Source organism: Peromyscus leucopus, chromosome 1 (genome assembly GCF_004664715.2).
Source record: "Peromyscus leucopus breed LL Stock chromosome 1, UCI_PerLeu_2.1, whole genome shotgun sequence".
Classification (NCBI taxonomy): Eukaryota; Metazoa; Chordata; class Mammalia; order Rodentia; family Cricetidae; genus Peromyscus; species Peromyscus leucopus.
Genome location: NC_051063.1, coordinates 34,193,175 through 34,205,896, shown reverse-complemented (window position 1 = coordinate 34,205,896; position 12,722 = coordinate 34,193,175). Strand labels below are relative to the sequence as shown.

The 12,722-nt window shown below is 38.8% G+C and overlaps 1 protein-coding gene across 5 annotated transcripts in view; it reads left to right on the top strand.

Annotated features, from left to right (window-relative positions):
• Positions 1–12,722, top strand: part of Add3 (adducin 3) — a 107,492-nt gene that overhangs the window by 75,835 nt on the left and 18,935 nt on the right. For all 5 annotated transcript variants that reach the window (XM_028875051.2, XM_028875056.2, XM_028875052.2 and 2 more), the window contains exons 2-3: positions 811–1,022; positions 10,838–10,976. In XM_028875051.2, coding sequence (XP_028730884.1) covers positions 828–1,022; positions 10,838–10,976 — 334 coding nt within the window. In that variant the 5' untranslated portion in view covers positions 811–827. The remainder of the gene's footprint in view (positions 1–810; positions 1,023–10,837; positions 10,977–12,722) is intronic.

Below are 12,722 nucleotides of genomic sequence, written 5' to 3'. Positions count from 1 at the left end.
GCAATACATAGATTAGTAGTTATGGGCTAATTTAAGATATAAGAGCTAGCTAGCAAAAGGCTTGAGCCATGGCCATGCAGGTATAATTAACATAAGCCTCTGTGTGTTTGGAGAGATTTGTCCAAACCGCCAGCAGACCAGGACACAGGAAATATATAACACATGTAACCATGTTACATTCTATAACTCCTTGAGTCTGCATGAGAAGTATTTGTGGTACTGTATTCCAGGTACTGTTAACAGGATCCATGCACTTTTATTCAGATGCAGTTTAGTTGTATTGGTTGTTGTTGTTAAGAAATATTTTCTAAATAAATAGTTTTTATTTACGTAAAAAGTCTTTCTAGTATTTGTGGAGAAGTTGCCTTCCTAAATTTTTTTAAGTGCTGGTAATCAAACCCAGGGCCATGAGTGCACTAGGATAGTTCTCTCTACCACTGGGCCTCCCATCAAGCAACCTTCCTCCATGAAGCTACTTTTTATTTATTTATTTTTTAAAATGTATGGGTGTTTGCCTGCATGTGTGCACCATGTATGTGCCTAGCTGCGGAAACCAGAAGAAGGTGTTGAATCCTTTGGGACTGAAGTCACAGACCATTGTTAACTATCATATGGGTGTTGGGAATTGAACCTGAGTTCTTTATAAGAGTAGCCAGTGATCTTAACCACTGAACTCTCTCTCTAGCCCCTGAAGCTACTTTTTAAAGAAAGTTTAAATGTTCCAAAAGTTTTAAAGTTCTACTTGGCTCCTGTAAAGTGTTAATAAGGTGTCGTAAGAAATGCTCTCCTGTCTTTGTGTTTATTATGTAGAGAACAAGACTTGAAACATGAGTTCAGACACCAGCCAATCTGTGATCACTACTCCTCCCCTCCCCAGCATGCCTCACAAAGAGAGGTATTTTGACCGAATCAATGAAAGTGATCCAGAATACCTTCGAGAGAGGAACATGTCTCCTGATCTACGGCAAGACTTCAATATGATGGAGCAGAGGAAGCGAGTTACTCAAATCCTACAGAGTCCTGTGAGTTAAAATTATTCTAAGTCTTTCTTCCTCTTTGGAGCCCATGATATAATGTAATGAGAGGAGAGGTGAAGAAAGAGTGAACTTTTGCTTAAAGGAAGAATGGACTCATTTATAAATGTGTGTGCAGAAGAGTTAATCAGTTCTGTACATTGTCTTTGTGCGTTTTCTGGGTATAATTGCTCCTAAAGATGGACAGATAGTTCTATTGAATGTTTGCAGATACCCAATCAAGACATTATCTGAGCAGAGAGGCGAATACACTCAAGTCACGGGAACGTGCTAGGTATATTCATGTGCATGTTTTTGTGTTCCTTTAGATACCTCACCTTCACACTCATAGCAGAATAGAAAAACTTCAGGATTTTGTGAAGTTCTATGCTTTGGTAGCCTACTATTAATATGTAAACACATTCCACACTAACTAGGCTAAAAGTGAATTATAAATTTAACTGAAGCTGAAAATTTTGTCAATACAGCAGTTGACTTAAATTGTGTTCAAGTGATTTGTTAAGTTTCTTCCAATGCTTTAGTGGACTGCACAGGTCGAGTAAAATGATGGGAAATGATAGAATTCTTCCATTTGAGAAACAAAATGGATTTATGCATAATGAAGATGGTAGGACTCTCAAAGCAGAGTTAGCACAAATAAGCACATGGTATCTAGGTTAGGATTATATTAGGTTTCCAGTTTAGCTGCTAAAATAATCACTGGCTATCCAGCTGCCTGACGTGGCCTGGTAAGTCATTTTGTTATGTGCCCTTGTGAATTTAATCATAGGAGTAGAGTCCAGAGCCAAAGGGGAATTCCATTCTGAGTGATTTTCCTGTACCAGTGGCCTTGATGAAAGCATCAAAAGACAAGTTACAAAACAGTGCAAGCTTTGATGGATTTTCTAAGTATAGTGCCAGTTTGAAAGAACCCTTTCAAATGGAGCAGAGACCAACCAGAGAGATGATGATGGTGGAGTACATGCTCAGTGCCTTGCTGTACTCAAGCATAAGAAGTAGAGTCGTCTACTCTATCCAAATGATTATTGTAATTTATACTGTAAGTGATTGATCCTTTAAAAAAAAGTTAATATTTCAATGAAATCAAGGTCAAATTTTGTCATGTTTTTATTTTCAAGAAAAGAAATATTTCTTTCTGGGAATTTCATACTACTTTTCATATTTGATTTTTTGTTTTTTAATGCTAGAGTGTAGGTGGAAGTTTCTGTCCCACAATTCGCTCCCAAGTAACCACACAGAGACTTAATATTAATTATAAATGGTCAGCCAATAGTTCAGGCTTGTTACCATCTAACATTTAAATTAACCCATATATCTTATCTACCCTCTGCCATGTGGCAGAACCTTCTTTCAACACTGGATTTTCATCTTGCTTCTTTCTGTTTCTCCCTTGACTCCTATGACTCCTTCCTTCTTCCCAGCATTCTCTGTTTGGCTCTCCCTGTACCTTATCCTGTCCAGCTATTGGCCAGTCTGTTTCTTTATTAAACCAATCACAGTGACATATATTCACATAGTGTAAAGGAATATTCCACACTAGAAGTCAGGGCCAGGAAGATGGTTTAGTGGGTAAAAGCACTTGCTGCACAAACCTGATGGCCTGAATTGGATCCCGAGAACCTATGGTGGAAGGAGGGAACCAACTCCTGGAGGTTGTCCTTAGACTTCATGTGTGCACAATAACTTGCATCTACCTGTACACACATACACATACTCATGTGCATGCACACTAGTAATAAAGAATTTCATTCTGGAAAGCAAATGTTAGTGCATAAACTAGTTTAGATCATGGTTTTTTCAATGTAGGGCTGGAGACATGGCTCAGCAATTAAGAGCACTTGCTTCTCTGACAGAGGATCGGAATTTGATTCTTAGCATCTGCATTAGGCAGCTCACAAGTGCCTGTAACTCCAGCTTCAGGAAGACCTAATGCCTCTAGCCTCCACGAGCACTTGCAGATTTCTACATACAGATACATTTAATTAAAGATTAAAAATAATAAATCTTGAGCCATAAGTTCTCCTTGACTAATATACTCCTCATATATAATGTCTGTGGAGACCCTAGATAATAATATATCACCTTTTATCAAAAATGAAGTGAATGTCCAGGATGGACTGTTGGGTCTTAAGTGGTACTTCATCCAAGTTAAAAAAGCATATAAATGGACAATCTAGCAGAGAACACCTTGAACTCTGTAGGTGTTTAATAAATTCTGAATGCATGGGTAGATAGATATGTGAATAGTCAAGTGGGCTTTGAGTAATAAACATTTGAATATCATCCAACAGCTCAAACTGACTGCTTAATATGGGCAACAGTCCTTGATCACCTTAGGCCTTGCCACCATAGGAAGCAATTTGGACTGGTTAGCACATGAATGCTATAATCGGTAAAACAGGAAAAGTATAGGTCATGTAGCTCAAACACCTGACATAAATAGTATTTTAAAATAACAAAGAAATATTTTGTGGTATGTAAGCTTATTTCTAACATAGAAGAAACTTCAAAAGCATTTACATTTAGTATATGATTTGTAATTAAGGCCTAAGTGTTAATGGCATATAACCTGATGAGAGTAATTGGTCAGAATCACCATGTTCTTTTTGGTCACTTAGGAAGCTTAAGATTCTTTATAAACTTTATTTATATACCAACTTGAAGAAAATTTATTATTCTAACCTTGCTTTCATATTAAGTCATGGTATGGGAAGACCATCCAGAAGGAAGTTTGATTTGTTTTTTCTCCTCAACAGGACCAGTGATATCTATTTCCAGATGAATACATTTCTTAATGGAAAAATTCTAAGGAAATTATTATGCTCCTAATCCTGCTTTAGGGGAGATCTCATAACATAATTGTAGGGTACCCTGGGAGCAAGTCTGTGATCCCCCTCCCCCGGACATACACACCCAGTTTTCCTCTCTAGAAATTATGAGGTGTACAATATCCAGAAGTGGATACTTAGAGTTCATTTAATGTCTTTAACATTAACCAGGATTCTGTTACCTAAGTCTCCTAAGGTAGATATTAATGGTAAATCTGCATGTGTAGTTTATTGTTTGTAGCATTAGCTAAAATAGTTGCATCAGGTCAGTTTGTTTTCCCAAGTTGCTCTTCTTTTAGTATCTATGTGTTTGGGTAAGTGTGCAGGTGCTCTTGTGTGTGTAGCATGTGCACATGTGTACAGAAGCCAGAGACAGTTTCAGATGTTGTTCACTGCCCACTTTTTTTGGCAGGCAGGTTTGTGTGGGTGGGGATGTTTCTTACTGACCTGGAACTGGCCAAGTAGGCAAAGCTGGCTAGCCAGCAAACCCCAGAGATCTCCTGTCTCCACTTCCCCTGCAATAGGGTTATAAGCATGTGCCACCACACCTGTTGTTGTTGTTGTTTGAACATTTTATTAATTCTCTGAGAACTTCACAATTGCCCCACACACCTCACCCTAACTCTTTCTGTATCCAACCCCCATCCACTACCCCTTTCCAATTTCATAACCTCTTTTTTTATGTAACACATCAAGTCCAATTGGTGCTGCCTGTATACATGTCAGTGTAGGGCCCATCCACTGGTACACAGTCAACCTACCAAGGGCCATACTCTCAAAGAAAGCAGACTTCCCTCCCGTAGGAACCATCAGCTGTCAGTTGCTTCTTAGCTAGTGATGGGAGCTTGTAAGCCTCTTTCCCTCCATGCTGGAATGTTGACTGACTTGATCTTGTGCAGGCACCCTCAGCTGCTATGAGTCCAGAAGACACTGTTTGACCTAAATCCTCTCCAACCTCTGACTCTTAACTCTGATGCTTAAAGATGTAAAGCATCCAATGAAGTTAAAATCTTATTTTTAAAAACGAATTTATCCTAATAGATGACAGTTTTGTGCAGTTGTTCCACAGGAGAAATGAATCCTCCATTCAAGTGACAGACTGACAAGACTGTTTCTAAGTAATAACCCATGAAATGAATCTTTGCCATCCTTTACTCAAGTCAAGATTCTTCACGTTTATCTAGGAAAAGGAAAAGAAAATTTATTTTGGTAACTGAGATAAACTAGACACAGAGCATCTAGAAAAATGAAAGGCACACTGCCCTAATCATGAACTCTCATGGTGTGGTAGCATAGGAAGAATAGGTTAGCAGTACAGATGTAAGACAGGCACCCTGAACGTGATGGAAGGAAATGTAAAGAGTTCAGAATGGGTCATAAAAGAGATGAAAGACTGAGATTCCTCCTAACTAGGGTGTTTAGAAGGGACTCCAAGAAGGAGGTTGCATTTAAGACAAATGTTAGTTAAAGGGAAAGAATTCCTGAGGAAAGAAGAGCAGTGGAAGCCAGCACTTCCATTTGACTGAGTAGAATGAGCAGGCAGACAGAAATGCATGTTGTGACGAGAGGATGCTGAGGGCTGGACCAGGGCATTCGGTTACCAGGGCCTCAGGCAGATAAAACCAGGAAAATTATAAGGCCATTGATTGTGCAGCTCCTGAAGTCCCAAAGAGCCAACATATTTTCTCATTACTTCCAGTTTAAATCTTTCATTTTAAATGTAACACACAATACATTTGTGTACAATGCTTGTTTTGTATTGGTGTTCAAATTTTACCTCAATCATCATTTATTAGGAAACTCACTTAGCTTGCACACCAGTTTCTTCATTGGTAAACAAGGGAACTACGCATTTGCTGTGAAAATAAAAATGAAGCAACTAAGGTGTATAACTGTGCCTAGTACACTGTGGGTAAGTGTTGATGTAATTCTAAACAGTCTTATTAAATAAGAAACACAGCCAAATAAAGAGTTAAAAGACCAGAGATCGAGCAGTAGCCAAGAGCTAAGACCATCTTATCTTACCACTCGTTGCCGTCCTTCCTCTGAGAGAGAGAGACCTTCTTCCTGTGCCCTCTCTTTTTATTGCCTTTCTGTTCTGCCTTCTCATTGGCTCAAAACCCAACCACATGACTTCCTTGTCACTGCCTGTCTATACAGACCTCCAGATCTCTATGGTTGGTACTGAGATTAAAGGCGTGTGTCACCAGGCTTGGCTGTATCCTAAAACACACAGACTCTGCCTGCAATGTGATTGGATTAAGGGCGTGTGCCACCACCACTGGACTTCTGCTAAATGGCTTGCTCTTAGCTCTGATCCCCAGGAAAGTTTATTTATTGACATACAAATAAAGTCACATTTCAGCACAAATAAAATATCACCATAGGTAAGTGTTTTGTGAAGCATTTATCTAATTATTCAATAATCAATAATTCAATATCAATAAAAAATCAGGAGTCAGATATTGGGGTAAGAACCTGAATGGTCAGAGAAGCTGAGAAACCACCAGTGACCTCCTATCTTCTGTTCCTCCAAACAAAAGGGCTGAGATCCTCTCTCAGCCCTGCCTTACTGCTACTACTGCCTCCTATCTGTCCACACTCCTCCAAAACCTCTATGGTTAATTTTGGTCAGCTAGTGGCTAGCTCTGCTTTCTCACTCAAAGCAAGCTTTATTGTCAGAATGGGATCAAAATACCACACAACAGTTTTTTTTGGAAATTGTATACATAAATTGCTAAATTAAAGCACATGGTACTTTTGTGGCAATCCTTTGAAGATTATCGTCATGATGTCTTAGATGATAGTCTGATCTTTGAAGGCCTTAAAGATTCTGTCACTCTGATAGCATTCTGGCTTAATTGTACTGTTTGTAGAATGTCACAATCTCCATTTCCTCCTTTGTTAATGCTCCTCTGAGGAGGACGATACAGTTTATACTGTGGGTTTTTGTGTATGTTTACATAATAGTTAGCTATCTCCCTTTAGAAGCCAGGGCATTACCTTGATGCCTGCTTATAAGCTACTGTCTCATTGTGTTTTGATGAATTCTTGCTGCACAGAGGCAGACATTTAGCCTAGTACTCCAGGATTGCCATAATCCACTAAATAACCTCATTTGTTTTGTCCACATCGAACCTACCTGCTCCACTGCAGGTAGGGGGGCTCACTCAACATTCTGGTTCCAGCATACTTGCTGCTTTATATTTGGTTTCAGAGGTACACCCCAGCTATGATAAAATTAGGAAAAGATCCTCTGCCCAAGTGAAAACTCTAGCTTTAGATTTTTATTCCCTTTACTTATTAGCTATGCAGCCTTGAGCAAATCATTGCATACTTTAGGAATTTTTCATATGTTCATATCAATCAACTACAAAGAATTGCTTTATTGACATTTGATTGTTGTAAGACTGTGGTTAATAATTCATCTTAAAGACAAAGTGCTTTTATTGGTTTCTTTGTTGTAATATAGGGTCTTACTATGTTACCCAAGCTGACTGGCCTGGAATTCAGTATGTAGCCCAAGTTGTTCTCAAAGTCAACATCCCCCTGCCTCAGCCTTTTAAGTGCTTGAATTGTAAATCACTGTGCCTGGCTTTTTCAATATTTGAAAGTTGATAAATTTAATGATAGTTTTCTCAACTGAAAGTTTATATTGGTAGTAATTGTTATAGTTAATGCTGTTTTATGGCCTAAGTAATTATCTGAATAACCTTCCAAAAACATACAGAACAAAAACTGAGTTGTGAATATATGTGACAAAAATTTAAATCTTTAGCTGTAAAAGAGTTATCTTGATGTATTGTCAACTATATGAAAAGGCTAGGATATGTTTATTTACATTGAAAATAGCTTTCTTTATAATACATAGAAGCCATTTAGACTTACAGGGCACAGTCATCTTTGACTTAAGAAGGGCTTTTACACCCTCCCATGACACCACAGATAATCCAAAGCTTTAGGGTGCTGCTTACTATATTGTGGGTTCTATAAAAGTGAGAACTTTTGTTTTGGTTTTTGGTTTTGAACTCAGAGATCTGCCTGCCTGCTTCCCAAGTGCTGGGATTAAAGGTATGCACCACCACCAAAGTGAGAACACTTTTACCAACAAAAAAGCTTTGTTGGTGTCCTTACCCCTGACATTTACAACCTGTGTGACTTAGGGTAACCTTGTGACGATGTATTATCTCACTTAGCAGAAATTTTTGAGCAATTAACAAATACCTGTAGCTCTCTTGCACAGCAAGTTGCTCATTAATCTTGAAACTGTTGTATTAGTACACTGAACAGGTGTTCCTGATTCATGTGCGTCCCTTGGGAGAGGAGATAAACTTTAATCCATTTCTAGCAAATATGTGCAACTTTATGGTGTATACTTAATAGTATATATACTTAATATACTTAACCTCATTCCTGGTTCTTACCGACCTCATTGGGTTTATTTTTCTCGTTAGCTTGACTTTCTTTGCCTATGTTTAAATTATTTTATTTTTGTTCATTTTAATCTATTGGAAGCTACCTTAAAGGCTTCCTGGGAGAATATAAGGCCAAGGACACTAAATAAAATAGAGTGTGTTCCCTTCTTACAGCTGATGTATAGAATAGAATGATATACATCATACATAATATTTTTTAACTGAATCAGAGAATATTAATTATAGCTGCTTTAAGCTGAGGAATGCTTAAATGGCTTTATTTTAAAGGGAAGATACAGTTTTACAAGAACAGATTGAACTATTACTATGTGTCCAAGTTTTTTCTATAGTTCTATAAAGGTAAATGAGGATATCTGGGGATGCTTTTTTTTTTCAGCTATTAGCATGGTAAAATACTTACTTTATTCATCTTTATAAGGGTGTCAATTCATCTTAGACACAGCTCACATATATTTTATCCACAGGGTCTTGGATGGCATGTCTTATGTAGTATGTCTTAGAGGATTTTTATGGTATGGTTGATCTGGTTTCAGTCATATATTTAAATGCAATTATGTGTTTTTACATTTTTATAATTGTACTGATGATTTATATTTAACAAGCCTTCAATCTATAATGGAAAAAAGCAAACTGTTTCATGGACTCAGAATTCTAATATGGTCATTGTTAGCAGTTTTTTAATTAATAATGCAAATATCCACCTACCTTATTAACAGAAAGTATAGCTTCTTCCTTTTGGCTTTTGTATTTTCCCTGAATCATCCCAAGAACTCTAAAGCTTATACCATCCAGAAGTCTCATCCATGACTTCTGTATCCACTGAATGTGCATGCCTGTGTGTGGGTAAGTGGAGAGTCTGCACATTTCTACTGCATACTTTGCCACGTGCTGATAGAGCTCAAAGATAGTTTTCCACTGAAAAGCAGAACTGCTGCGGGTTTACTTTGAACCCAGATCCTGATGTGGCCCAAATAAATAGCAGGAAGGATGACATTCTTCCTGGTATGGCCCCCATGGTACAGCAGGAAGGGTGACCCTCTTTCTGGACTGAGTTCTATCTCATGATGACTCAGCTTGTTCAGGTCATGATTGTGGAGTCCTCTTAACTGCTGTTCTAAGAACAGCATATAGTCAGGCCTTGTCCTAACATGTCACCCCTATTTTATATGCTTGCACCCACATTTCTCCTGGCCATCATGGAATCCTATGCTATTATTCATTCTTTAGGCATTATTACATCTCAGTCCTATTTCACTTTTTTTATTTGCATTTATGAAGAATGTGACTCCCATTGTCTAAAAGAGACTGATCTTTCTAAGGGACATTTCTCCAAGGTGTCATTATCTGCCTTCTCCCACTGAAGTGAAAGGAGGAAAATTGAATTTCATTTCTTACTGGGCTTCCTACTGTACATGTAGTAGTCTCAAAAAGAAGAGCAGGTTTTGAGTGAGTTATCAACTTTTATGTTTAAAGTGAGTGAAACGTACATGAGCAAGAGGATAAATGATAAAACTAACAAATTTAAAATGGATTGGATGTGCTGGAAAGACAAGACCAACTTTTTAGCTAATTTGAAGGATTAGAGACATTTGAGATGATGAGTCATATTAACAGCTCAAGTCACTGGAATGACTGAGAAAGTAGTTCAGTAGACTGTTCACCTAGCATGTGTGAGGCTCTAATCATAATCCCAGTAACCTGCTCCCCAGAGTGACAAGAATAAAGTTGTTCTTTGTAGTACTCAGGATTTGACTTACATATACATGATTTCTGCCACCACCACTCCCAATGAAAAGATACAGAATAGGAATATACAGAACCCCAAGTGAGAAAAATTTGTAATTTCTCTGATAGTATTGTAGAAGAGGAACACTTAGCGCATAGTTCCTATTAGTTTAAATTATCATTTATAGAACTGACTTCAAAGGAACTGCTGTGGAAATCATAAATTTCCTAAGTTTTAAAATACTTTTTTGCCAGGCAGTGGTAGTGCAAAAGGCCTTTAATCCCAGCACTCGGGAGGCAGGTAGATCTCTGAGTTCAGGACCAGCCTGGTCTACAGAGTAAGTTCCAGGACAGCCAAAGCTATACAGAGAGACCCTGTCTCGAAAACCAACATGCATGCGTGTGTGTGTGTGTGTGTGTGTGTGTGTGTGTGTGTGTGTGTGTGTGTGTGTGTGTCATATTTCTGCATCCAGAGGGATACCACATTCAAACAGGAACTAAATTAACTTATCTGACAAAGCTTTAAATTAAGAAATATTCATTGGCATTGGTTTATACCTGGTGCTCAAGTTAAATATTAATAACAGTTGTTTTATCTGTGCCTGTCTACTGTAGATATTATATCTCATTTTCTTTGAGATTAAGGATGCCTAATTTTTTCTCCCTTAAGAGCTTCTTACTTTTTCTAGTGTCTTATTATTTTATATTTCATATTTAATTGTAAACAGCATAGGAACAACCCTCAGAAGAGGTTTGGGAGAAAGTGTTTATATGTGAGATGTCTGTGCTCAGGTGGTTGTTTTATGTATTACAGGCCTTTCGGGAAGACTTGGAATGCCTCATCCAAGAACAGATGAAGAAAGGCCACAACCCAACTGGTTTACTAGCCTTACAACAGATTGCCGATTACATCATGGCCCACTCTTTCTCAGGCTTTTCTTCACCTCCCCTAAGTATGTCTATTGTGATTTGTTTTCTCTACTGTAGAACACTACTTCTCTAGCTATTTTTTCTGTTCAGATTCAGCTCTTAAGTATATAACATAGAGCTGGGTCTGGTGGCACAAGCCTACAGTACTAACTGCTCAGGAATGGAAGCAAAGGGTTATAAGATCAAGGCCAGCCTAGGCAAATTAATGAAGACCCTCAAAAGTTAAAAAAAAAAAAAAAAAAGTCTGAGGATATTGTTCAGTGGCCATTACTATGCACAAGGCCATAGGTTCAAGCCCCAGTACCTTTTAAAAGTTAATAACATCTGACACTTATCAGCCAGCTGTGTAGTCGGAAGTTTTCCTGTGTACCTCCTGGTCCTGCAGCCGCTTAGTCCCAAGTAAACACACAAAGGCTCATATTAATTACATACTATATGGCCTATTGCTTCAGCTTCTGGCTAGCTAGCTCTTTCATCTTAACCCATTTCTATAAATCTATATGTTGCCACGTGGCCATGGCATTACCAGTCTGCTGACATCTTGTTGCTCCTTTAGTGGTGGGCTCGCAACTCTCCCTCGACTCCCCCTCAACTCAGCCCTTCTTCTCTCTCTATCTCTGCTTGGATTTCCCACCTGGCTGTAAGCTTTCTTGCCATAAGCCAAAACAGCTTTATTTATTATCCAATGGGAGCCACACGTATTAACAGCATACAGAAAGACATCCCACAGCACAGCCACTTAGCAGACTTTGTAAGCCTTATAAACTATTCTAAGACATAGTCCTATCCCAGATAATTGTATTTTAATTAACCCTGGAAGACCACTATAGTAGTTATTTTTGTTTATTTTGGCTCACAGTTTCAGAGTGGTTTCAGTTTATCGTAACAGGAAAGGCAAACAGCTCTGGCTGTGAATGGGAGCCTGAGGCAGAGCAGGTGCTCACAGCACAGGATGCAGAGAGAGCAGAGTGGGTCTGTCCATGGTGGTCTACTTCTCACCAGCCAGCCTCCTTCCAGAGGCTGTACAGCCTTCACAATAGGGCACAAACTGGTGGCCCAGCATTCAACACATAATCCTATAGTGGACATTTCAGATTCAAGCCATAACAGTAACTGTAGAGGAAAAAGTTAAAAAGTAATTATCTGTTACCTGGTCCTATGTCCCTTATGCTGTGAGCTGAGAGTTGGAGTTGATGATTGCCTGAAGGAGACTGAAGAAAAACTTGATGAAAGAAGAGGATCAGTTAGTCAGATTTCGAAGGGTATTTTAGTGAGAGCTCTGTGTAAAGGAGTGGGTGTTTTATTCACTGCATAGCTCATTAGTAAGAGCAACAGTTTGTGTCGATGGACTCCCTCAAGTAAGACCCATCAGCTGAAAGCTCCGATCTGTGACTGTTCAGAATGTCTGCAGTGGATGGCAGATGTGGAGGCCACAGAGAGCTAGCAGACATTGCTGCATGGAAGACTCAAGAAATAGGTCCTTGATTTGCTCTTTCTTTTCTTTGTCCCCTACTTTCTCTTCCTTTTGTCAGTAGAGGTATCCAAGTAGGATTTTACTGAATTCAAGTCTTTTCCAAACACTTGAAATGTGATAGTAGGAGCATGCAAGGCAGGGGTCTTTGTGGAACTCCAAGTGCACCACTGCCTTGGGCCTGAGGGTCCTGGGATAGCAGTCTAGGGAAAGGAAGTGAGTCAGACTGAAAAGACCCTTCACTGTTAGCCCCAAGACAGCTGCCAGCATGGAAAGTGAAAACCTGTGTGAAGAAAGA